The 26,913-nt window shown below is 48.2% G+C and overlaps 1 protein-coding gene and 1 pseudogene across 1 annotated transcript; both read left to right on the top strand.

Moving 5' to 3' along the window:
- The first annotated feature begins 5,272 nt into the window (after positions 1-5,272).
- On the top strand, positions 5,273-8,791 carry LOC136458360 (basal body protein 10-like). Its single transcript, XM_066458309.1, has 3 exons — positions 5,273-6,836; positions 7,128-8,188; positions 8,294-8,791. Exons 1-3 carry the CDS (start codon positions 5,612-5,614, stop codon positions 8,651-8,653), a joined length of 2,646 nt encoding a protein of 881 aa, XP_066314406.1. The 5' UTR covers positions 5,273-5,611; the 3' UTR covers positions 8,654-8,791.
- Positions 8,792-23,370: 14,579 nt separating this feature from the next.
- LOC136458359 (basal body protein 10-like) lies at positions 23,371-26,566 on the top strand (annotated as a pseudogene).
- Positions 26,567-26,913: the final 347 nt, after the last annotated feature.

Here is a 26,913-nt window from a genome sequence, read left to right as displayed (position 1 = left end):
AATAAATAACCATCCGTACTAGTTGAACTTGCTTACGTGATCGTCTCGACGATCATTTCTCCACCGGACGGCACCGTACTTGGTCAAGGAAGAGCTCCGATTCTACGAGGAAGGGAACACGGTCTTCCACGACCGTTGTCGCTCTCCCTCGTAGAATCAAAGCTCCTCCTTGATGTCCGTTACCGCTCGACAGAGAACATGCTCGCCGAGCTGAACACGGTCTGCAAGTTCAACTAGTACGGATTTTCTATAATTTTCTAACTATTTTCCAAGTTTTTCATTTCATAAAAAGTTAAAATAAAAAGTACGGTGATTGACAGACTACTGCAATGATATCGGGACATATGAATAAATAACCATCCGTACTAGTTGAACTTGCTTACGTGATCATCTCGGTGAGTATTTCTCCACCGGATGGCACCGTACTTGGTCAAGGAAGGGCTCCGATTCTACGAGGAAGGGAACACGGTCTTCCACGACCGTTGTCGCTCTCCCTCATAGAAGCAAAGCTCCTCCTTGATGTCCGTTACCGCTCGACAGAGAACATGCTCGCCGAGCTAAACACGGTCCGCAAGTTCAACTAGTACGGATTTTCTATATTTTTCTAACTATTTTCTAAGTTTTTCATTTCATAAAAAGTTAAAATAAAAAGTATGGTGATTGACAGACTACTACGATGATATCGGGACATGTGAATAAATAACCATCCGTACTAGTTGAACTTGCTTACGTGATCATCTCGGCGAGCATTTCTCCACCGGACGGCACCGTACTTGGTCAAGGAAGAACTCCGGTTCTACGAGGAAGGGAACACGATCTTCCACGACTGTTGTCGCTCTCCCTCGTAGAATCAAAGCTCCTCCTTGATGTCTGTTACCGCTCGACAGAGAACATGCTCGCCGAGCTAAACACGGTCCGTAAGTTAAACTAGTACGGATTTTCTATAATTTTCTAAGTTTTTCATTTCATAAAAAGTTAAAATAAAAAGTACGGTGATTGACAGACTACTACGACGATATTGGGACATGTGAATAAATAACCATCCGTACTAGTTGAACTTGCTTATGTGATTATCTCGGCGAGCATTTCTCCACCGAACGGCACCGTACTTGGTCAAGGAAGAGCTCCGATTCTACGAGGAAGGGAACACGGTCTTCCACGACCGTTGTCGCTCTCCCTCGTAGAATCAAAGCTCCTCCTTGATGTCCGTTACCGCTCGACAGAGAACATGCTCGCCGAGCTGAACAAGGTCCGCAAGTTCAACTAGTATGGATTTTCTATAATTTTCTAACTATTTTCTAAGTTTTTCATTTCATAAAAAGTTAAAATAAAAAGTATGGTGATTGACAGACTACTGCGACGATATCGGGACATGTGAATAAATAACCATCCGTACTAGTTGAACTTGCTTACGTGGTCATCTCGGCGAGCATTTCTCCACCGGACGGCACCGTACTTGCCACGGAAGAGCTCTGATTCTACGAGGAAGGGAACACGGTCTTCCACGACCGTTGCCGCTCTCCCTCGTAGAATCAAAGCTCCTCCTTGACGTCCGTTACCGCTCGACAGAGAACATGGTCGCCGAGATGAACACGGTCCGCAAGTTCAACTAGCTACTTTAACCTTCTTTCATGTAAATATGCAAGCTTGAAGTGATTTTGAGCTCAAATTGCTTACAAATGAAAAAAAACCACAATAAATAACCATATATATATAGTGAACAAAATGAGATAAGACCATGGTGAAAAATGAGAGTATGAGATTGGTAACCTTTACAACTGAAGAATCGACGGAGAAATCGAAGAAATCGACGGAGGAATCGAAGAATGGATGGAGGAACAATGAAGGGAGGGAGGAAGCAAGAACACTACTGCAGTGAGCTTTAAAATGTGCTGAGCTCGGGCTCGGGGAGAAAGGAGACGGCCGGGATATAAAGGAGGGACCTTTAGTCTCGGTTGGTGGCTCCAACCGGGACTAAAGGTAACTTGCCAACCCCGGGCACAGCCACGGCCCGGGAGTAGACCTTTACTCCCGGTTGGAGCCACCAACCAGGAGTAAAAGTATACCTTTAGTCCCGGTTGGTGGCTCCAACCGAGACTAATGGTCCCTGCCACCTCTGTCTGGCGCAGTAGCCGTTGGGCAGGGACCTTTAGTCCTGGTTGGAGCCACCAACCGGGACTAAAGGTATCTCTAGTCCCGGGCGCAAAAAATTCCGGGACTAGAGTCCATTTTGGCCGAGGATCAAAGGTCTGTTCTCTAATAGTGCTTGTGTCATTAGTTTGTGTTGCAACCAGGCCATTTTGTACTTGCAAAGTTCAAAATCTTTTTACTCCTTAATTGAAAGGTAGAACTACTGCCATTTGCTAAAAAATATTTGCCATAGCTGGGCTCCAGGAAAGGCCATTATATGAAGTTGTCTTTTTGCTATCTTTTTTATGAGGTGAACAAACTTAGAGCTAGTACACTAGCTCTCTACAGTTAGAGAGAAGCCCTCAGGTGTAGTAAAGGTCAATGCGTGGATAGAATTGACCATGACTAATCATATATACATTACTCCTTCTGTTCTAAATTATAAGTCGCTTTGACTTTTTGGGTGCATTCATTTTGCTATGTATCCAAACATATTATTACATCTAGATGCATAGCAAAATGGATATACCCAAAAAGTCAAAGCAACTTATAATTTGGAACGGACGGAGTATATGTTTTGCTCAATTGCTCTTACATTCTCACTCCAATAATCATCCCTGGAAGGCCTTGCAAAATGGGCACAGTGCGTTGCAATTCCGCAGCATGGAGTACGAGGGATGGCCCAAGTGTATCTACAAAACGACAATTGATAGAGCGTAACACATTCTTATAGACATACGTACAAGCATGTCCGGTCGTTCCAAAGATATCGAAGGCATATGCATGGCCACTCCAATCGTTGGAACAACACCCAATATCCTCTCTCGCGTGAGTTAATAAGCTGGAACGAACATGCATGCCTTCCATCACTGGCTACATACAACTTGTGTTGTGTAGAGGAAGGCTGGAAGGGAGAATGAACAAATGATTATATTTCGTCCGTTTTCTATATAAATATGTTAGAATTATATCGGTAGTATGAAGGAAATATCGCGAGTGGTAGCTAACTCATCAGGCAATAATGCACCCAAATAATCATCGCAGACGACGATAGATCCTATCTTGGCAAAGTTGAGTTAGCTTGTCATGGATCGGAGTATCTATTTCAAAATATCATTCACCCATCTTATGATGATTGATGGGTAATGTTCTCTTCATTTGAGAAGACTATAATGCACACAGAGCACTTTTAGTGTAAGTGTAACTTGTAGGATCCAGGTGTGGCCTATTTATTTTTACAAAAAGTCGTACAATGTAGGATACAAGCACTACGGCATACGTTTTTTTGCTGACACCTACACTAGTAGAAATAGACGCATGGACCCATGACTATAAACCGTCACTGCAGATACATCTAATCTAAACTGGTGGTAACATTAAGAAAACCGCCAATGAAAAACCTAAATTTACACTGGTGGTTCACTTAAGCCAACCACCAGTGTCAATTGACTCTACACAGACCACCAATGTAAATCTAGGGCTGGTGGTTTTCTTAAGCCTACCATCACTGTAGATATATTTACATTGACAGTTACCTTATTCTACTATTTGTACAAATAACTATATAAATACCCTTCTTCCTCCCCGAGCAGCACTGCACAGACTGAGCTACCTTCCATTGCTAACTACTACAATCTTTCTTTGCAGATTTATCATTGCAAACCAACTGACAGGTCTCCCTAAAACGTCTACTGGTTGGGCTTGGGATAGAAAAAATTAGGTCAAGTTTGATCTTATAATATGTCAGTCAAGATCTAAAATCACCACAATGAACACATATGCTGCAATCCGAGATCAAATTGCCCGTACACTAAGCACGTATGTGCTGATTAAGGAGATTTAGTTTTCGGATGGCTCAAACTTATATATAGGAACTGAAATCCAAATTTTAATTATGAGCTTAGAGACATAGACAACACACGGTGCATTTCACTCTCCACGAGCCATGCATAGGCCATATCCAGCCATGGATTGTTTGCCGAAGACTAGATCTAGAAGCATGTTCAGCATATACCATGCTCCAAGTTGGAGGCTCACAAATAAAAAATGGACGGTTGCTGTTTGTTCCATACTTTGGGTAAATTCGATCGGTTGGTGAAGTAGTCGTAGCAACTTTGAAGATTGAATCGTTACCGGCACCACCCTGCTATAGACTAGCGGAAGTACGTACTAGGGACAAGATAGCTTGTTGTACCAGACTACCAACCAGCAGCATCTTTGAATCGCTGATGCTTGCTACTGGGACTTGACTGACTGGCTGAGCGTCCTTTTTAGTTTTTACCACCACCCGAGTGTGGCCTGGTGGGCGTGGGACAAGAAAAGCGCCTTTCGGAGGCCACATCCAGCAGCAATGCAGAGGCCGCTGATACGGCCATACGGGAATGCCGCTGGCCGGCGGCCCCAGGGGCAGCCAGTCAGCAGAGAAAAAGTGTCCTGACAGCCCAGAAAGAAAGAGGCAGGCTCTGGCTGTGGCTGATGCATGGTCTCATTTGATCTTTCCCTGAGAAGAAAGATGCCTGCTCTCCTCTGTCTGTGTGTTCTTTTTCCGCAAAAGATCCTAACCGCCAAAACCAAAACGGCAGAAGAAAGAGCAAATTATAAAAGAGAGGGAGCAAACAAAAGGGTTAGTTGTGTTCTGCAGAGAGGGCTGAATCCAAGGGCCTCGCCGCATCTTGTTCTTGTCTGCCGATGGATGTACGTAGAGAAACAAAGTCTCCCCTCCCATAAGGATTACCCTACTATTTAGGGGAAAATCAAGTAGTACAGCATTAGCAGTACATAGAAAAGACAAGCAAGAGGTAAGGACTGTTGCTGTTGATGAAGCAATGTTGGCAGCAGACGAGGGTGGAATTGTGATTGTTTTAGAAGTACAACATTACTGCATTAGTGTTTTCTTGGTTTCTGCCTATAGTGTGCTATGGACAAACCATTTGGCAGGTAATCAAAATTTAGCACCTCCCCTAATTAATTCGTCGAATAAAACCCAGTTTGTTTTCAAAGGAAAAAGAACAGGCCAACTAGACGACAGAGGTGTTCCTCTATAGTCTATAATACTATATATATACCACCACCCTTCAGTCCTTCACTAAAGAAGCAATGGTGGAAGTGATGAAGCAAGAGGTTAGCTCACATTCCTTTGTGCGCTGGCCGTTGCGCTCCATCTGGATTCCCAGCTGAGCTCCCCACATTGACCGCCTCCGTACCAGCGATAGCCTTTCCTTCAATCATCCACTGCCAACTCAATTTTCTTGTGGAGGCCCCCCATCACCATCACTCGATTCATCCCTGGTCCCTGCCACTCTGCATTGCAGCTCGCGTTGCTTCTCCTTTCTCCCTCCGGCTCACCGCCACCATGCCAAACTCTCCACCATAGTCCATAGCCATCGCCCGTTTGGCATAACCATCGTGTAATTTCTGACAGGATTTGATTGACGCTTGTTTCTTAGCTTAGCTTAGTGATCCTCTGCTACAGTCCCGCTCGATGGTGGCTAGTATGAGCCAAGAACTACGGGGGAGGTCGGCGGCCGCGATGGCGGCTGATCACGCGCTGCCATTGGCGTCATCGGCGCCGTCCTGGCCGGTCTCGACGCACCCCGCGGCCGCCGCCGTCTACTACCTCGGCCTTTCTTTCGCTCTGGCGCAGGGGAGAGCTGCCGCCTTGTTCAATCTTGGTGGCGCGAGGCGGCGGGGGTGCCGGTGGTCGCGCGCCATGGAGCACGCGCTGCGGGATAAGATCGCGGCGCTGGAGCGCCAGGTCGAGGAGCTCCGCCACCGGCGGGCCGAGGACGCCCGGGCCAACGAGAAGGTGGCGGGAATCTTCGCGTCCCACGAGCAGCGGTGGTTCGCGGAGCGCAAGTCCCTGCGGCGGCAGGTGCACGCCGTCGTGGCCGCGGCGCGCGTGCGCGAGGCCAAGCGCGAGGAGGAGGCCGCGGAGCTGAGGCGCCAGCTGGAGGAGCAGCGGGACACGGTGGTGCTCAAGGACAGGGCCCTGGAGCAGGAGGTCCAGAGGCGGCAGGGCGCGGAGGAGCGGCTGCAGGCCGCGGAGCGGTCCGCGGAGGAGCTGCGGGAGCGCGCCGGCAGGGAGGCGCTGGAGCACGCGGCCGAGGTGCGCAAGCACAAGGCGGCGTTCGTGGAGCTCGCGTCCGCGCAGCGGCACCTGGAGGCGGACCTGGCCCGCGCCGCGCGCCTCGCGGACACGGCGGAGGCCGAGCTCCGGGCCGCGCTGGAGCGCCGCGACGAGGCGGCCGCCACGGTCGCCGATCTCTCCGCCGAGGCCGCGCGCCTGCGCCGGGACGCGGACCACAAGGACAAGATCCTCTCCGCGATGCTGCGCAAGTCCAAGATCGATATGGAGGACAGGGAGATGCTGGTAAGGGAGGTCAAGATGTGCAAGGCCAGGCGGAAGCAGGCGGAACTGGAGGCCGACCGGTGGCGCAAGATGTGGGAGTCCCGTGCCCACCGCCGGGGCTCCTCCAGGTCGTCGGCGCGGGGCGCGGACGCCGACCTGCCGCTGCCGGCCGGGAGCTCCGCCGACAAGCTGCTGGCCCCCGACGCCGTGGCGCGCGCCACCAATGACACAACCAAGATACTGTTCGTGGACCACGTCGAGGGCGACGGCAAGAAGGACCACCGGCAGGCGCCGGCGAAGGAGCTGACCACCATTGAATGTGTCGACCGCTATGCCAGCCACGTCGACGACAAGCCCGGTATGTCCACCTGTTCTGTCTTCTTGTACTCTGCTAGCTCCTGCTCTGCTCACAAAATTGTACTACTAATCTGGTCACCATATGCTGCCAGGATTCAGTTGATAGAAAAAGTTTGTTTTTATTGCGTTCTAACAAGTCTTGTTTGAGTACAAAATACAGCGCAACTGTCTTTCAAAAATGCAAACTAGTCAACCCGTTAGTCATTAGAATTTAGAAATGGTGATCATCAAAACAGCAGTGTTTCAGAGTTGTGACTAGGCTTGTGCTTCTTTCTTTGGATACGTCGTCCAGCTGTGGAGGAATACCAAGGCCTGCAGGAGTGGTTCCAGATGGAGACGAAGAAGTACACGGCCATGATCAAGCACCGGCACACGGCGGAGATCGAGGCGTTCACGGAGCAGCTCCGGCTCAAGGACGAGAAGCTGGAGGCATTCCAGTGGCGGGCGGTGAGCATGGACGTCGAGGCGACGCGTCTCCGGAGCCGGATCCAGGAGCTGGAGGGCCGTCTCGCACGGCACGAAAAGCACAGCGCCGGTCTGGAGGCCCTGCTCCTGGACAGGGACAACGAGAACAGAGCACTCGAGGAGCAGCTGGAGACGCTCCAAGCGCAGGCCCCTGGTGTGGATATCTGCACGCCGCCCGGTGGCCAAGACGACGGCCCCGACGACCAGTGCATCCCTTGTTCGCCCGTGAAGGTCGTCCAGAGAACAATGTCATCCGGAAGCTCGCGGCATCAAGAGGGCACCGAGGTCAGCAAGTGTCATCGTGCAGAGACGAAGCTGGACGAGCCAGTCTGTGTCTCCCCAGAAGATCACAAGGAGGATTGGAAGGAGCTGGATGTGCATGCGACAGAGACGCTTGTCGTCTCGGTCGGGGATCTAGCGTGCGCCGCGGCTGCATCAACGTCCATGGAACACGGACGACATGATAATGCCCCGGCGAGCCGGCGGTCTTTCAGGTCTGAGATCGAGGAGGAGAAGGAGGTCTACACCGATCCGGGCAATGCACAGACGACAGGTAGTAGCTCCCAAGAGCAAGAGGCGACGTCTGAGCTCGCGCTCGTTGCCTTGCCGCCTGGCCAGAAGAGCTCCGCTTGGAAGACAGACATCCATGCGATGGCGGTGTCGTACAAGATCAAGAGGCTGAAGCAGCAGCTGCTGGTGCTGGAGAAGCTGGCCAACGAATGCAAGGAGGAGGCCGCGGCGACGAAGCCGTCAGGGAGTGAAGCCAGTTGCAGCAGCAGCAGGCAGCAGCCGAGGTCGAGGTACCACACGATGATGTCGTTCCTGAGCAAGCACGTCAAGCGGTACCAGTCCCTCGACGACAAGATTGACGACCTCTGCGCAAGAATGGTACGGGACTACGGGGAGAAGACGCGGATCCCCATTCCATCATCAGGAATATGTTTTAGCATTCCGGGATCATGCGTTGATGTCTGTCTGTCTCATGCCATGCAGGAGGAGAGCAAGAGGAGCGCGGGGCGGGAACGGCACGGCGTGGGGGAGCAGAGCCAGAGCCAGAGCCAGAGCGCGGCGCTGGGGCAGCTCCTGGATGAGACGTTCCAGCTGCAGCGGTTCATGGTGGCCACGGGGCAGAAGCTTCTGGAGACGCAGTCCAGGATCGCGCCGGGCCTCGCGCGCGACCGCTCCGGCGGCGGCGGCGGCGATGGAGACGGCGTGGACATGAAGAGGCTGATGGAGGTGGCCGGGGCGCTGCTGAGGGACGTGCAGAGAGGGCTGGGGGTGCGAATCGCGCGGATCATCGGGGACCTCGAGGGCACGCTCACCTTCCACGGCATCCTCCGCACCACGCGCTGAGAGAGAGAGAGAGAGAGAGAGAGAGAGAGAGAGAGAGAGAGAGATTTCTGTGAACAAATGGCGGCAGCACGTTGATCTTCCAGACACAGTAAACGTTCTAACGCCAATATTAGTAGTATTAATCAGATAGACAGATACTGCACTACTCTTTTTTGGCCTTCATGCTAATTCTCTTAGAGATGGCTAAACAAATAGTGTGCACACAAAAGAGCAAAACATCTAATCATCGATTTTGTATATCCACCGAACCTGATTTGCTTCTAACCCAAGGCCTCGTTTAGATTGTGAAAAAAGTGAACCCGATGAACAGTACCATTTTCGTCTTATTTGGTAAATATTGTCCAATTGTGGACCAACTAGGCTTAAAAGATTCATCTCGTGATTTTCAACTAAACTGTATAATTAGTTATTTTTTTACCTACATTTAATACTCAATGCAAACGGCTAAAAATTGATGTGATGGAAAGAGAGTGAAAAAACTTGGAATTTGGAATGCATCTAAACGAGGCCCAAGTACATCTCGCTTCCATTACTATATGACACACAAACAAAAAAAACACTCACAGTATTTTTTTTATAAGAAACTTCACTAAAGTTTAGGAACATCTTATTGGAGTTCATGGAAAATAGCCTGTCTAACATGACAATGACGAAGAACATGAGATATACGACTATACGAGTACAAAAGAAACCACGGGTGCTCAACAAAAGCACCCAATGGCAGCGCCTGAATATGACGTCCAAAGCATGACCTTCCTTGGGCTTGGTTGGGTTGAACGAACTCACAAGCCCGATGTTTGCATTGCCGGCGCAGAGTAGACCCGGCCCGGGAATGTGAGTGCGTGAGATGTCTGTAGCTGCGCCGCTGAACTTATGTACTCAAAGGAAGAGACGAGGCAAGGAGAGGAATTATGTATAAACAACATTACAGCAATATAGTCTCATTTACTCCTACTCATTCCTTTGTTCTCTCTCTCCCTCTCTCTCTCTCTCTCTCTCTCTCTCTCTCTCTCTCCGCACCCCCCCGCCCCCTCAACGGCTTTGGATTCTTCCTTCTCCGGTGCGTATCCTGCTTACACTTGGTATCAGATTCTTCGATGCGAGATCTGATTGTACATTTCCTCTTCCCCATTGATCGATTGACAATTGCTAATGGTTGGTTGAGTTTAGCATTTGGTTCTAGGAAAAGTTGGCCAATTTCCGAATTCCTATAAATGAAAGATCCATCTTTGTGGGTTGGACTCCCACGAGGTGGTGTGTTGAGGTTTAGTACAAAGCATGTTTTAGACTTTGGATGTGGGCGGCATTTTATATTTTAGTAGAATTTCTTAAGGGCTCGTTCGGCTCGCATCTTAGATGACCATTTGGCTACTGCTGCTTATCGGGTCTGTAATACCCTCACAATGATGTTAAGATAATATAATATTTAAAGTTATTACATGATACACTCGAGATAGAAGATTTTGCTTCTCTTAGTCTCAACCAAGCACAAAATTTGAATTTATAATACCCATCATCTCTCCCACATATACATCACATATACGATCTGTATGTTCGTTGTTTATTATAGCTGATGTAAAACAAATTAACAACCAGCTATTGCAAATATTATGTTTACCGTATTGTTTTTTTGGTAAGAACACAACACGCTTTCAAACTTGAATTGTCATGTTATTATTTTTTTTCTATTGCAACACGGACACGATCCTATTATATATATATTAATATATAGATTAGATAGAGGAAATGTTTTTTTTAACTAGGTACTTGCATTACTCATCTGCTGAAATATCAGCATCATATCAACATATACATGAACGTTACAAGGGATATAGAGTTTGTAATCAACTCTCTCCCAGAGTGCACTCATAACCCAGCTTTGCATGAGCAGCTCCATTACAATCCCTTCCCTTAAAAGCACATTCAAAATGTATGAAACTAGAAGACACTAGAAACTTGAGCTTGTTCACCGGTCCTCCTTCTGGCATTGCGTCGAAATTGTCAAATGAGAGAGCTTGCTTCACCATCAGCGCATTGGTTTCCAGGATCAACCTACCAATGCCCAAATTTAAGGTTGCTTGAACTCCTTACAGACATGAGATTAGCTCGGCCTGGAAGGCACTCAGCAGGTAGCCAATTGTAACACCCTCGTTGTTACGCCATAAACAAACTACTAAACCCTGTCATGAGCATCATGTTTATGTGATAATGCATATGATAGAATATGTAGATAAATTTCTTGTAACCTAAAATGACCAATAAAAATGTTAAATAAAAATTGATTCAATAGCTCATGTTATGTCAAGTAGGGTTGAAAACCAATTTTTATTGAGCAAAAATATTATAGAACATATGTGCGACACCTAAATAAAGTTTGAAGTACAAACTTTATAGATGACAATGCAACTATTGCTGTAGAAAAATAACATTGCTAGCTAGTATTTCTAATAGCTTAGAAATAGAACTTGAAATTGAATTCAGCTTAAGACTTAGAAGATTCTTTAAGTTTATTGACAGCAAGACAATGTCATGTTTGGGGATTTATTTTGTGAAATTGAGTTAAGAGGTGGTGTCGTGTTTTAGCTCGAATTGGTAGCCTAATAGACCGTCTTTAGCATAATGAAGGCGGTTTAGCGTCAACCTCGACAGTTTAGTTGCGATTGACGCTTTAAAATTCGTGCACGACATGGTCTCGGGCTGGTTGGCCGCATGGGTGCGGTCACCACACTCGGGCACGTGGCGTCGCCACGCTGGCTGCTTCCGGCTTGGCTATGGCCTGGTGCTGCAGGCCACTGCGTTGTTGCTCCCCTCGCCACCGCGCCAATGTCACCGCCACTGCCGCCTTGACGAGCTGCCGGGGCACAGCCACTGCCGCCCTTGGCCGCTGCCGTGCGATGCTTGCTGCTCGCCTTGTCACTGCGCGCATGTGGGCTGTCCCAGCTACCTCGCGCCGTCGCCTTGCCTTAATGGCGCTGTGGCCGCGCATGCCGCACCCCCACCTGCCTCCGCGTGCGTGCACGTGGTCTGGCAGTGTTGTCACGTAGCGAGTGCGCATACGCTGCCTCAGGTCTAGCCGTCCACTTGCCGCTAAGGTGAGGACAGCCAGAGCTCAGACCCTCCCCTCTCCCTGCCGCCTCTACGCATTAGGTTTTATTAAACGGAAAATAGCGAGCCTCGCCTAAAAGAAAGGGGGCATCATTGCGCGTCAAGTTTCTGAGAACAATAAACGATGAGCCTCGCCTAAAAGAAAAGGGGGGCGTTGCTGCAAACCAAAGTGACAACAAAATTGCACTGCATCCTGACTTGTCGAGTAAACAGCTCCAAATAATGTTTACAATGATTGGAACCCTCGAAGAGGTTCACAACAACACGCCAAATTTACAACAAATACAACAACATACGTTACATCGATAAAAAATAGACATCAAGTCGACCCTTGGCGTTGGAACTCCCAAACATCGGGAGCATCCTCTTCAAAACACACCTCTCATGCCATATCCCTCACCATCTCCATAACTGTATTTTCAAGCACACTCTCAACCACTTCATCTGCTACACCCTTCATAGACTCAGCTATATCATCCACAACCACCTGCAAACCAACCTTCACCCACCAAAAATGATCGAACGAGGGTGGCGTAACCCTAAACCCTAGGGCGAACGATAGATGGCGCATATACACTGGAATTTTTTTCGATCTGTTCCTTTGGCGCTTTCTTTCTTATAATAGTTAGCGCGACAGAGAATAATGCCCGTCTGAATGCCGTGTGCGACGTGCCATGAAAATTAGCTAAGTATATGTTTGGGTTTGTGATCGATACACACATTTGTTGACGTACGTACGTATGCAAGTGACAACCAACAAAGTTTCGCTACTGTATCAAAGCATGCACGTAGGAATAAAAGAAAACGTGAACAACATGTACGTACGGTTACCATGATCGTTGCCTAAAACATATGTAGTGTTTCATGCATGGAGATCGATGGAATAGGATCGGAGCAAGCACAGCTAGCGTACCTCGGGGTGGCCGGCGGTGTGGCCGCGCGTCTGGCCGGGGTGAGGGTATCGGCGGTGTGGCCGCGTGTCTGGCTAGGGCGAGGGTACCGACATGGTGTGGCCGCGCGCGCGTCTGGCCGGGGTGAGAGTACCGGTGGTGTGGCGCCTTGCGTCTGGCCAGGGCGGCCGGGCAGCAGCTGGCGCTGCGAGGTCATCGGCGCGTGGGGTGGCATGGGGACCACAGACGTGCACGAGGCGGTGGCGACGACCGACGTCGGGTGGGGTGGCGGCGCGGCGTCCTCGGTGTTGCGGGCCGAGTGGTGTGGGCGCAGGGGGAGAGGAATCGGCGAAGAACACAAGGAAGAAGAAGGCACTGGTATATATATGCCATGCCCCTTTACTCCCGGTGCCATCCCCCCACCAGGAGTAAAGGTCCTTTACTCCCGGTGCATGTTACCAAACCTTTACTCCCGGTTGGTAATAAGCGCAAGGAGTAAAGGTTTTTTTGGCGGGTCACGAAACTGCAGGCCACCTTTACTCCCGGGCGGGCTTCCAACCCGGGAGTAAAGGTGGGCCTGCAGTTTCGTTCCCGCGTGTTTTAAGCAATAGTCTTGTTAAATATAATAGAAATGCAATAGTTTTTGTTAAATACATAGTAAATTAAATAAAAGGCATAAAATTATTTTGTTAAAAATATGGATTTTCTTTTTCTTTATTGCACATAGGAAAATCTATAACCTAACTTTTTTATTTTTTGTTATAATTATAAAACATAATGTAACTAATATTTATTATTTCGTTAATGCAAAAATATAGTGTTTAATTAAAATTATTAAAACTATTGGTTTTGGACAAGAAATTTGTTTTCACATCATTTTAACGTTAATATTTTAATTTTTCATCACTCAATATCCTAATTTACCTTTTTGAGAGAAATCCCACCAAATCAAACATTGATTTAATTTGAAATATGACATAATAAACATATAAATTCACAATTATTACATAATATCTCAAACACACACTACATTAAATCACTATATCATCAAGTGGGCACAGCAGTGAACTTCTTCTTTACGTATGTCCCTTGGTTATAATCATGTCGTAACCATGGAGTGTCCTTATCATTTACCAAGATGCTAGGGTCTTTGTTCACTTTGAATGGCGGAATTCGGTCATCCTTTTCATAATCTTCTGACATGTCCGACTTGTCCTCAATTCCCACGATGACTCTTTTCCCTGAAAGAACTATGTGGCGCTTTGGCTCTTTGGTTGAGTCATTATCGTTTTCCCTCTTTTTGGTTTGATAGACATATCATTGACATAGAACACCTGATTCACATCCTTGGCAAGGACGAATGGTTCGTCTTTGTACCCAATATTACTAAGGTCTACTGTTGTCATTCCATACTGGTTGTCTACTATTACCCCGCCTCCGGTCACCTTGACCCATTGGCACTTGAACAATGGGATCTTCAAAGTAGGTGCATATTCTAGTTCCCATATTTCATCTATGCGTCCATAATATGTCTTCTTATTCCCATTTGGGTCTGTGGCATCTATGCAGACACCACTGTTTGGTTGATACTCCTTTTATCTTGGGCTACTGTGTAGAATATGTTCCCATTTATCTTGTACCCTTTGTATGTGACGATATTGCCATGATGGTTGCATAGCCAATAAATACAGTTGCTCATGGATGCTCTCATCACCTTGACATTTTTTTTGCAACCAACCGCCGAAAGTTTCCATGTGCTTACGCGTAATCCAAGCTTCAGTCTTCCCTGGAAACTTGGATCGTAAGAGATCCTTGTGTGTCTCAATATACGGATCTACCAAAGAGGAGTTCTGTAGAACTGTGTAGTGCGCTTTATTGAAATAATCATCATCCGTACCAATATATGTTTCTTCCCTAGTGTCCCCTTTCCGCTTAGTCTCCCCTCATGTCTCGATTCAGGAACACCAATCGAGTCAAGGTCGGGAATAAAGTCAACACAGAACTCAATGACCTCTTCTATTCCATAGCCCTTGGCGATGCTTCCTTCTGGGCGAACACGGTTGTGAACATATTTCTTCAGGACTCCCATGAATCTCTCTAAGGGGAACATGTTATGTAGGAACACAGGACCAAGAATGAAAATCTCCTTAACTAGGTGAACTAGGAGGTGTGTCATGATATCAAAGAAGGAAGGAGGGAACACCAACTCAAAGCTGACGAGACATTGAACCACATCATTCTATAGTTTAGCTAGATCAGTTGGATCAATTGCCTTCTGAGAAATTGTATTGAGGAATGCACATAGCTTCACGGTGGCTAGACGTACATTTAGAGGTAGAATTCCTCTTAATGCAACTAAAGTAATTACGTCATGAGAACGTGACAGTCATGGGACTTTAAGTTACCGAATTTCTTCTCTGGCACATTTATAATACCCTTTATATTCGAGGAGAATCTAGATGGTACCTTGATGTTGTTTAAGCATTCAAACATGATTTCCTTCTCCTCTTTGCTTAGAGTGTAGCTGGCAGGACGTAAGTAATGGCGTCCATCATCTATCTTCTCTGGATGCAGGTTGTCTCTTTCTCTCAAACAACACAGGTCCTGTCGTGCTTCAAATGTGTCCTTAGGCTTTCCATACACACCCATGAAGCCTAGTAGGTTCACACAAAGATTCTTCGTCAGGTGCATCACGTCGATCGAGCTACGGACCTCTAGGACTTGCCAATAGGGTAGGTCCCAAAATATGGACTTCTTCTTCCACATGGGTGCGTGACCATTAGCGTCGTTCGGAACAGGTTGGCTGCCATGTCCTTTTCCAAAGATGACTTTCACATCATTGACCATATCGAGTACATCCTCATCGGTTTGGTTGTGAAGGCTTAGTCAGGTGGTCTGCCTTTCCTTTAAAATCCTTGCCTTTCTTTCTTACGGGGTGATTTGTAGGAAGAAATCGACGATGGCCAAGGTACATGACCTTTCGACATTTTTTCAAGAATACACCTCTAATATCACCGAAGCAGTGTGTGCATGCATTATATCCCTTGTTTGACTATCCTGAAAGATTACTTAGAGCAGGCCAATCATTGAATGTTACGAACAACAATGCTCGCAGATCAAAGTGTTCCTATTTATACTCATCCCACACATGTACACCTTCTTTATTCCACAAAATGAGAAGTTCGTCAATAAGTGGTCTTAGGTACACATCGATGTCATTGCCAGGTTGCTTCGGGCCTTGGATGAGCACAGGCATCATAATGAACTTCCGCTTCATGCATAACCAAGGAGGAATGTTGTAGATACTTAGAGTAACAGGCCAAGTGCTATGACTACCGTTCTGCTCTCCAAAAGGATTGATACCATCTGTACTTAAAGCAAACCTTAAGTTTCTTGCGTCATTTGCAAACTCTGGGAATTCTCTGTCGATTGCTCTCCACTGGGACCCATCAGCAGGGTGTCTCAACATATTATCTACCTTACGGTCTTCTTTGTGCCATCGCAACAATTTTGCATGTTCTTTGTTTCTGAACAGACGTTTCAAGCGTGGTATTATAGGAGCATATCACATAACCTTGGCAGGGATTTTCTTCCACGGATGTTCGCCCTCAACATCACCAGGGTCATCTCGCCTGATCTTATACCGCGATGCATGGCATACTGGGCATGCATCCAATTTCTCGTACTCTTTGCCATGGTATAGGATGCAGTCATTAGGACATGCATGTATCTTCTTGATTTCTAGCCTCATAGGACAGACAACTTGTTTTGCTTCGTAGGTAGTGGCGGGCAATTCATTGTCCTTCGGAAGCATCTTCTTTTGGATATTTAGTAAACTCTCCAAATCCCTTGTCAGATACACCATTCTTTGCCTTCCATTACAGCAATTCTAGTGTGGTTCCCAACTTTTTCTGCCCTGCATCACAAGTTGGGTACAATAATTTCTGTGATCTTCTAGCATCCGCTCGAACTTGATCTTCTCCTTTTCACTTTCACATTCTCTTTGTGCGTCACAAATGACCTGACAAAGATCATCAGCCGGATCATCTTCTGTGGCTACCTCTTCTTCAGCTTCTCCCATTGTAGTATCATTGAAGCACGCACCATCGGGAATAATATCATTGTCGTCCTATTGTTCTTCTTCACCTTCTTCCATTACAACACCAGTTTCTCCATGCTTCATCCAACAAATATAGTTTGACATGAAACCCGACTTGAACAAGTGTGAATGAAGAGTCTTTGAGCAAGGATATTCCACCGTATTCTTACATATGGCACATGGGCAGCACATAAAACCGTCGCATTTGTTTGCCTCGGCCGCACGTAACAAAGAATGCACGCCGTCAATGAATTCTTGGGAGCGGCGATCAGCATTGTACATCCAGTGCCGGCTCATCTGCATTACATGACATAAATACCATATTAAAACCTAGATCATAATTAATTATTTATACAACATACGTGCCACCATAAAAGGTACAAATTTATGAAAGCATCGCTACAATGTAGACAATCCCAACTACCACTAAAAGAACTAAAGCTAAAATACATTTCAAGAGCACAAGGATTTCGCGACCAATCTCAACTAAAATAGACAGATCCCCCGATTGTGCAACATCTTTGGGCTTCTTCGGCTGGATCACTGTCTCATTAGCCGCCGTATCTGTCTGTTGTGCAAGATATTTTTGCACGAGTTCAATATACTCTTCCTCCCAGTAGAAGCCTGAACATCGTCCACTACCATCCACTGAAATTAAAACAAAAAATTAGAACTTTAATCACAACCATCATAAAAATAGGTATAAACTAACCATAATCATTAAATACGATAAAATAACTCACATTGCGATCCGAACACTTGTAGAAGATACGATCCTTGTTGGGACCCTCCTTCTTCACTCGGTACTCCATCACAATCTTCGTCTCATCACGACACTTGCCGCATGGAATGAGAGGGAGGCCCGGCCTAAGTCGCTTTGAAAACCCATGAGAGGCCGAGGACCCGGAAGCAGTTGCCATCTACTCTCTAAACTCATTTTTTAATACACTATAAATTTCTTATTTTATAAACAAATAAAATTAAGAAACTTTAAAATTATCTATATCTCTAAACAATGAAGCAGTTGCCATCTTCTCTCTATACTCATTTTTAATACACTATAAATTTCTTATTTTATAAACAAATAAAATTAAGAAACTATAAAATTATCTATATCTCTATACTCATTTTTTAATACACTATAGCTCAAAAACATATGAATAAATAAACCATCCGTACTAGTTGAACTTGCTTACGTGATCGTCTCGACGATCATTTCTCCACCGACGGCACCGTACTTGGTCAAGGAAGAGCTCCGATTCTACGAGGAAGGGAACACGGTCTTCCACGACCGTTGTCGCTCTCCCTCGTAGAATCAAAGCTCCTCCTTGATGTCCGTTACCGCTCGACAGAGAACATGCTCGCCGAGCTGAACACGGTCTGCAAGTTCAACTAGTACGGATTTTCTATAATTTTCTAACTATTTTCCAGTTTTTCATTTCATAAAAGTTAAATAAAAAGTACGGTGATTGACAGACTACTGCAATGATCGGGACATATGAATAAATAACCATCCGTACTAGTGTTGAACTTGCTTACGTGATCATCTCGGTGAGTATTTCTCCACCGGATGGCACCGTACTTGGTCAAGGAAGGGCTCCGATTCTACGAGGAAGGGAACACGGTCTTCCACGACCGTTGTCGCTCTCCCTCATAGAAGCAAAGCTCCTCCTTGATGTCCGTTACCCGCTCGACAGAGAACATGCTCGCCGAGCTAAACACGGTCCGCAAGTTCAACTAGTACGGATTTCTATATTTTTCCTAACTATTTTCTAAGTTTTTCATTTCATAAAAAGGTTAAAATAAAAAGTATGGTGATTGACAGACTACTACGATGATATCGGGACATGTGAATAAATAACCATCCGTACTAGTTGAACTTGCTTACGTGATCATCTCGGCGAGCATTTCTCCACCGGACGGCACCGTACTTTGGTCAAGGAAGAACTCCGGTTCTACGAGGAAGGGAACACGATCTTCCACGACTGCCTTGTCGCTCTCCTCGTAGAATCAAAGCTCCTCCTTGATGTCTGTTACCGCTCGACAGAGAACATGCTCGCCGAGCGTAAACACGGTCCGAAGTTTAAACTAGTACGGATTATTTCTATAATTTTCTAAGTTTTTCATTTCATAAAAAGTTAAAATAAAAAGTACGGTGATTGACAGACTACTACGACGATATTGGGACATGTGAATAAATAACCATCCGTACTAGTTGAACTTGCTTATGTGATTATCTCGGCGAGCATTTCTCCACCGAACGGCACCGTACTTGGTCAAGGAAGAGCTCCGATTCTACGAGGAAGGGAACACGGTCTTCCACGACCGTTGTCGCTCTCCCTCGTAGATCAAGCTCCTCCTTGATGTCCGTTACCCGCTCGACAGAGAACATGCTCGCGAGCTGAACAAGGTCCGCAAGTTCAACTAGTATGGATTTTCTATAATTTTCTAACTATTTTCTAAGTTTTTTCATTTCATAAAAAGTTAAATAAAAAGTATGGTGATTGACAGACTACTGCGACGATATCGGGACATGTGAATAAATAACCATCCGTACTAGTTGAACTTGCTTACGTGGTCATCTCGGCGAGCATTTCTCCACCGGACGGCACCGTACTTGCCACGGAAGAGCTCTGATTCTACGAGGAAGGGAACACGGGTCTTCCACGACCGTTGCCCGCTCTCCCTCGTAGAATCAAAGCTCCTCCTTGACGTCCGTTACCGCTCGACAGAGAACATGGTCGCCGAGATGAACACGGTCCGCAAGTTCAACTAGCTACTTTAACCTTCTTTCATGTAAATATGCAAGCTTGAAGTGATTTTGAGCTCAAATTGCTTACAAATGAAAAAAAACCACAATAAATAACCATATATATATAGTGAACAAAATGAGATAAGACCATGGTGAAAAATGAGAGTATGAGATTGGTAACCTTTACAACTGAAGAATCGACGGAGAAATCGAAGAAATCGACGGAGGAATCGAAGAAATGGATGGAGGAACAATGAAGGGAGGGAGGAAGCAAGAACACTACTGCAGTGAGCTTTAAAATGTGCTGAGCTCGGGCTCGGGGGAGAAAGGAGACGGCCGGGGATATAAAGGAGGGACCTTTAGTCTCGGTTGGTGGCTCCAACCGGGACTAAAGGTAACTTGCCAACCCCGGGCACAGCCACGGCCCGGGAGTAGACCTTTACTCCCGGTTGGAGCCACCAACCAGGAGTAAAAAGTATACCTTTAGTCCCGGTTGGTGGCTCCAACCGAGACTAATGGTCCCTGCCACCTCTGTCTGGCGCAGTAGCCGTTGGGCAGGGACCTTTAGTCCTGGTTGGAGCCACCAACCGGGACTAAAGGTATCTCTAGTCCCGGGCGCAAAAAATTCCGGGACTAGAGTCCATTTTGGCCGAGGATCAAAGGTCTGTTCTCTAATAGTGCTTGTGTCATTAGTTTGTGTTGCAACCAGGCCATTTTGTACTTGCAAAGTTCAAAATCTTTTTACTCCTTAATTGAAAGGTAGAACTACTGCCATTTGCTAAAAAATATTTGCCATAGCTGGGGCTCCAGGAAAGGCCATTATATGAAGTTGTCTTTTTGCTATCTTTTTTATGAGGTGAACAAACTTAGAGCTAGTACACTAGCTCTCTACAGTTAGAGAGAAGCCCTCAGGTGTAGTAAAGGTCAATGCGTGGATAGAATTGACCATGACTAATCATATATACATTACTCCTTCTGTTCTAAATTATAAGTCGCTTTGACTTTTGGGTGCATTCATTTTGCTATGTATCCAACATATTATTACATCTAGATGCATAGCAAAATGGATATACCCAAAAGTCAAAGCAACTTATAATTTGGAACGGACGGAGTATATGTTTTGCTCAATTGCTCTACATTCTCACTCCAATAATCATCCCTGGAAGGCCTTGCAAAATGGGCACAGTGCGTTGCAATTCCGCAGCATGGAGTACGAGGGATGGCCCAAGTGTATCTACAAAACGACAATTGATAGAGCGTAACACATTCTTATAGACATACGTACAGCATGTCCGGTCGTTCCAAAGATATCGAAGGCATATGCATGGCCACTCCAATCGTTGGAACAACACCCAATATCCTCTCTCGCGTGAGTTAATAAGCTGGAACGAACATGCATGCCTTCCATCACTGGCTACATACAACTTGTGTTGTGTAGAGGAAGGCTGGAAGGGAGAATGAACAAATGATTATATTTCGTCCGTTTTCTATATAAATATGTTAGAATTATATCGGTAGTATGAAGGAAATATCGCGAGTGGTAGCTAACTCATCAGGCAATAATGCACCCAAATAATCATCGCAGACGACGATAGATCCTATCTTGGCAAAGTTGAGTTAGCTTGTCATGGATCGGAGTATCTATTTCAAAATATCATTCACCCATCTTATGATGATTGATGGGTAATGTTCTCTTCATTTGAGAAGACTATAATGCACACAGAGCACTTTTAGTGTAAGTGTAACTTGTAGGATCCAGGTGTGGCCTATTTATTTTTACAAAAAGTCGTACAATGTAGGATACAAGCACTACGGCATACGTTTTTTTGCTGACACCTACACTAGTAGAAATAGACGCATGGACCCATGACTATAAACCGTCACTGCAGATACATCTAATCTAAACTGGTGGTAACATTAAGAAAACCGCCAATGAAAAACCTAAATTTACACTGGTGGTTCACTTAAGCCAACCACCAGTGTCAATTGACTCTACACAGACCACCAATGTAAATCTAGGGCTGGTGGTTTTCTTAAGCCTACCATCACTGTAGATATATTTACATTGACAGTTACCTTATTCTACTATTTGTACAAATAACTATATAATACCCTTCTTCCTCCCCGAGCAGCACTGCACAGACTGAGCTACCTTCCATTGCTAACTACTACAATCTTTCTTTGCAGATTTATCATTGCAAACCAACTGACAGGTCTCCCTAAAACGTCTACTGGTTGGGCTTGGGATAGAAAAAATTAGGTCAAGTTTGATCTTATAATATGTCAGTCAAGATCTAAAATCACCACAATGAACACATATGCTGCAATCCGAGATCAAATTGCCCGTACACTAAGCACGTATGTGCTGATTAAGGAGATTTAGTTTTCGGATGGCTCAAACTTATATATAGGAACTGAAATCCAAATTTTAATTATGAGCTTAGAGACATAGACAACACACGGTGCATTTCACTCTCCACGAGCCATGCATAGGCCATATCCAGCCATGGATTGTTTGCCGAAGACTAGATCTAGAAGCATGTTCAGCATATACCATGCTCCAAGTTGGAGGCTCACAAATAAAAAATGGACGGTTGCTGTTTGTTCCATACTTGGGTAAATTCGATCGGTTGGTGAAGTAGTCGTAGCAACTTTGAAGATTGAATCGTTACCGGCACCACCCTGCTATAGACTAGCGGAAGTACGTACTAGGGACAAGATAGCTTGTTGTACCAGACTACCAACCAGCAGCATCTTTGAATCGCTGATGCTTGCTACTGGGACTTGACTGACTGGCTGAGCGTCCTTTTTAGTTTTTACCACCACCCGAGTGTGGCCTGGTGGGCGTGGGACAAGAAAAGCGCCTTTCGGAGGCCACATCCAGCAGCAATGCAGAGGCCGCTGATACGGCCATACGGGAATGCCGCTGGCCGGCGGCCCCAGGGGCAGCCAGTCAGCAGAGAAAAAGTGTCCTGACAGCCCAGAAAGAAAGAGGCAGGCTCTGGCTGTGGCTGATGCATGGTCTCATTTGATCTTTCCCTGAGAAGAAAGATGCCTGCTCTCCTCTGTCTGTGTGTTCTTTTTCCGCAAAAGATCCTAACCGCCAAAACCAAAACGGCAGAAGAAAGAGCAAATTATAAAAGAGAGGGAGCAAACAAAAGGGTTAGTTGTGTTCTGCAGAGAGGGCTGAATCCAAGGGCCTCGCCGCATCTTGTTCTTGTCTGCCGATGGATGTACGTAGAGAAACAAAGTCTCCCCTCCCATAAGGATTACCCTACTATTTAGGGGAAAATCAAGTAGTACAGCATTAGCAGTACATAGAAAAGACAAGCAAGAGGTAAGGACTGTTGCTGTTGATGAAGCAATGTTGGCAGCAGACGAGGGTGGAATTGTGATTGTTTTAGAAGTACAACATTACTGCATTAGTGTTTTCTTGGTTTCTGCCTATAGTGTGCTATGGACAAACCATTTGGCAGGTAATCAAAATTTAGCACCTCCCCTAATTAATTCGTCGAATAAAACCCAGTTTGTTTTCAAAGGAAAAAGAACAGGCCAACTAGACGACAGAGGTGTTCCTCTATAGTCTATAATACTATATATATACCACCACCCTTCAGTCCTTCACTAAAGAAGCAATGGTGGAAGTGATGAAGCAAGAGGTTAGCTCACATTCCTTTGTGCGCTGGCCGTTGCGCTCCATCTGGATTCCCAGCTGAGCTCCCCACATTGACCGCCTCCGTACCAGCGATAGCCTTTCCTTCAATCATCCACTGCCAACTCAATTTTCTTGTGGAGGCCCCCCCATCACCATCACTCGATTCATCCCTGGTCCCTGCCACTCTGCATTGCAGCTCGCGTTGCTTCTCCTTTCTCCCTCCGGCTCACCGCCACCATGCCAAACTCTCCACCATAGTCCATAGCCATCGCCCGTTTGGCATAACCATCGTGTAATTTCTGACAGGATTTGATTGACGCTTGTTTCTTAGCTTAGCTTAGTGATCCTCTGCTACAGTCCCGCTCGATGGTGGCTAGTATGAGCCAAGAACTACGGGGGAGGTCGGCGGCCGCGATGGCGGCTGATCACGCGCTGCCATTGGCGTCATCGGCGCCGTCCTGGCCGGTCTCGACGCACCCCGCGGCCGCCGCCGTCTACTACCTCGGCCTTTCTTTCGCTCTGGCGCAGGGGAGAGCTGCCGCCTTGTTCAATCTTGGTGGCGCGAGGCGGCGGGGGGTGCCGGTGGTCGCGCGCCATGGAGCACGCGCTGCGGGATAAGATCGCGGCGCTGGAGCGCCAGGTCGAGGAGCTCCGCCACCGGCGGGCCGAGGACGCCCGGGCCAACGAGAAGGTGGCGGGAATCTTCGCGTCCCACGAGCAGCGGTGGTTCGCGGAGCGCAAGTCCCTGCGGCGGCAGGTGCACGCCGTCGTGGCCGCGGCGCGCGTGCGCGAGGCCAAGCGCGAGGAGGAGGCCGCGGAGCTGAGGCGCCAGCTGGAGGAGCAGCGGGACACGGTGGTGCTCAAGGACAGGGCCCTGGAGCAGGAGGTCCAGAGGCGGCAGGGCGCGGAGGAGCGGCTGCAGGCCGCGGAGCGGTCCGCGGAGGAGCTGCGGGAGCGCGCCGGCAGGGAGGCGCTGGAGCACGCGGCCGAGGTGCGCAAGCACAAGGCGGCGTTCGTGGAGCTCGCGTCCGCGCAGCGGCACCTGGAGGCGGACCTGGCCCGCGCCGCGCGCCTCGCGGACACGGCGGAGGCCGAGCTCCGGGCCGCGCTGGAGCGCCGCGACGAGGCGGCCGCCACGGTCGCCGATCTCTCCGCCGAGGCCGCGCGCCTGCGCCGGGACGCGGACCACAAGGACAAGATCCTCTCCGCGATGCTGCGCAAGTCCAAGATCGATATGGAGGACAGGGAGATGCTGGTAAGGGAGGTCAAGATGTGCAAGGCCAGGCGGAAGCAGGCGGAACTGGAGGCCGACCGGTGGCGCAAGATGTGGGGAGTCCCGTGCCCACCGCCGGGGCTCCTCCAGGTCGTCGGCGCGGGGCGCGGACGCCGACCTGCCGCTGCCGGCCGGGAGCTCCGCCGACAAGCTGCTGGCCCCCGACGCCGTGGCGCGCGCCACCAATGACACAACCAAGATACTGTTCGTGGACCACGTCGAGGGCGACGGCAAGAAGGACCACCGGCAGGCGCCGGCGAAGGAGCTGACCACCATTGAATTGTGTCGACCGCTATGCCAGCCACGTCGACGACAAGCCCGGTATGTCCACCTGTTCTGTCTTCTTGTACTCTGCTAGCTCCTGCTCTGCTCACAAAATTGTACTACTAATCTGGTCACCATATGCTGCCAGGATTCAGTTGATAGAAAAAGTTTGTTTTTATTGCGTTCTAACAAGTCTTGTTTGAGTACAAAATACAGCGCAACTGTCTTTCAAAAATGCAAACTAGTCAACCCGTTAGTCATTAGAATTTAGAAATGGTGATCATCAAAACAGCAGTGTTTCAGAGTTGTGACTAGGCTTGTGCTTCTTTCTTTGGATACGTCGTCCAGCTGTGGAGGAATACCAAGGCCTGCAGGAGTGGTTCCAGATGGAGACGAAGAAGTACACGGCCATGATCAAGCACCGGCACACGGCGGAGATCGAGGCGTTCACGGAGCAGCTCCGGCTCAAGGACGAGAAGCTGGAGGCATTCCAGTGGCGGGCGGTGAGCATGGACGTCGAGGCGACGCGTCTCCGGAGCCGGATCCAGGAGCTGGAGGGCCGTCTCGCACGGCACGAAAAGCACAGCGCCGGTCTGGAGGCCCTGCTCCTGGACAGGGACAACGAGAACAGAGCACTCGAGGAGCAGCTGGAGACGCTCCAAGCGCAGGCCCCTGGTGTGGATATCTGCACGCCGCCCGGTGGCCAAGACGACGGCCCCGACGACCAGTGCATCCCTTGTTCGCCCGTGAAGGTCGTCCAGAGAACAATGTCATCCGGAAGCTCGCGGCATCAAGAGGGCACCGAGGTCAGCAAGTGTCATCGTGCAGAGACGAAGCTGGACGAGCCAGTCTGTGTCTCCCCAGAAGATCACAAGGAGGATTGGAAGGAGCTGGATGTGCATGCGACAGAGACGCTTGTCGTCTCGGTCGGGGATCTAGCGTGCGCCGCGGCTGCATCAACGTCCATGGAACACGGACGACATGATAATGCCCCGGCGAGCCGGCGGTCTTTCAGGTCTGAGATCGAGGAGGAGAAGGAGGTCTACACCGATCCGGGCAATGCACAGACGACAGGTAGTAGCTCCCAAGAGCAAGAGGCGACGTCTGAGCTCGCGCTCGTTGCCTTGCCGCCTGGCCAGAAGAGCTCCGCTTGGAAGACAGACATCCATGCGATGGCGGTGTCGTACAAGATCAAGAGGCTGAAGCAGCAGCTGCTGGTGCTGGAGAAGCTGGCCAACGAATGCAAGGAGGAGGCCGCGGCGACGAAGCCGTCAGGGAGTGAAGCCAGTTGCAGCAGCAGCAGGCAGCAGCCGAGGTCGAGGTACCACACGATGATGTCGTTCCTGAGCAAGCACGTCAAGCGGTACCAGTCCCTCGACGACAAGATTGACGACCTCTGCGCAAGAATGGTACGGGACTACGGGGAGAAGACGCGGATCCCCATTCCATCATCAGGAATATGTTTTAGCATTCCGGGATCATGCGTTGATGTCTGTCTGTCTCATGCCATGCAGGAGGAGAGCAAGAGGAGCGCGGGGCGGGAACGGCACGGCGTGGGGGAGCAGAGCCAGAGCCAGAGCCAGAGCGCGGCGCTGGGGCAGCTCCTGGATGAGACGTTCCAGCTGCAGCGGTTCATGGTGGCCACGGGGCAGAAGCTTCTGGAGACGCAGTCCAGGATCGCGCCGGGCCTCGCGCGCGACCGCTCCGGCGGCGGCGGCGGCGATGGAGACGGCGGTGGACATGAAGAGGCTGATGGAGGTGGCCGGGGCGCTGCTGAGGGACGTGCAGAGAGGGCTGGGGGTGCGAATCGCGCGGATCATCGGGGACCTCGAGGGCACGCTCACCTTCCACGGCATCCTCCGCACCACGCGCTGAGAGAGAGAGAGAGAGGAGAGAGAGAGAGAGAGAGAGAGAGAGAGAGAGATTTCTGTGAACAAATGGCGGCAGCACGTTGATCTTCCAGACACAGTAAACGTTCTAACGCCAATATTAGTAGTATTAATCAGATAGACAGATACTGCACTACTCTTTTTTGGCCTTCATGCTAATTCTCTTAGAGATGGCTAAACAAATAGTGTGCACACAAAAGAGCAAAACATCTAATCATCGATTTTGTATATCCACCGAACCTGATTTGCTTCTAACCCAAGGCCTCGTTTAGATTGTGAAAAAAGTGAACCCGATGAACAGTACCATTTTCGTCTTATTTGGTAAATATTGTC

Source organism: Miscanthus floridulus, chromosome 6 (assembly GCF_019320115.1).
Source record: "Miscanthus floridulus cultivar M001 chromosome 6, ASM1932011v1, whole genome shotgun sequence".
NCBI lineage: Eukaryota > Viridiplantae > Streptophyta > Magnoliopsida > Poales > Poaceae > Miscanthus > Miscanthus floridulus.
The sequence above is the reverse complement of the archived record's forward strand: the minus strand, read 5'-3'. Positions and strand labels throughout refer to the sequence as shown.

Bases quoted from the DNA above. Each gene is read 5' to 3' on its own strand.
- LOC136458360 (XM_066458309.1), top strand. From the start codon at position 5,612: ATGGTGGCTAGTATGAGCCAAGAACTACGGGGGAGGTCGGCGGCCGCG. The intron at 6,837-7,127 runs GTATGTCCACCT...TACGTCGTCCAG, and splicing joins CCACGTCGACGACAAGCCCG to CTGTGGAGGAATACCAAGGC. The intron at 8,189-8,293 runs GTACGGGACTAC...CATGCCATGCAG, and splicing joins ACGACCTCTGCGCAAGAATG to GAGGAGAGCAAGAGGAGCGC.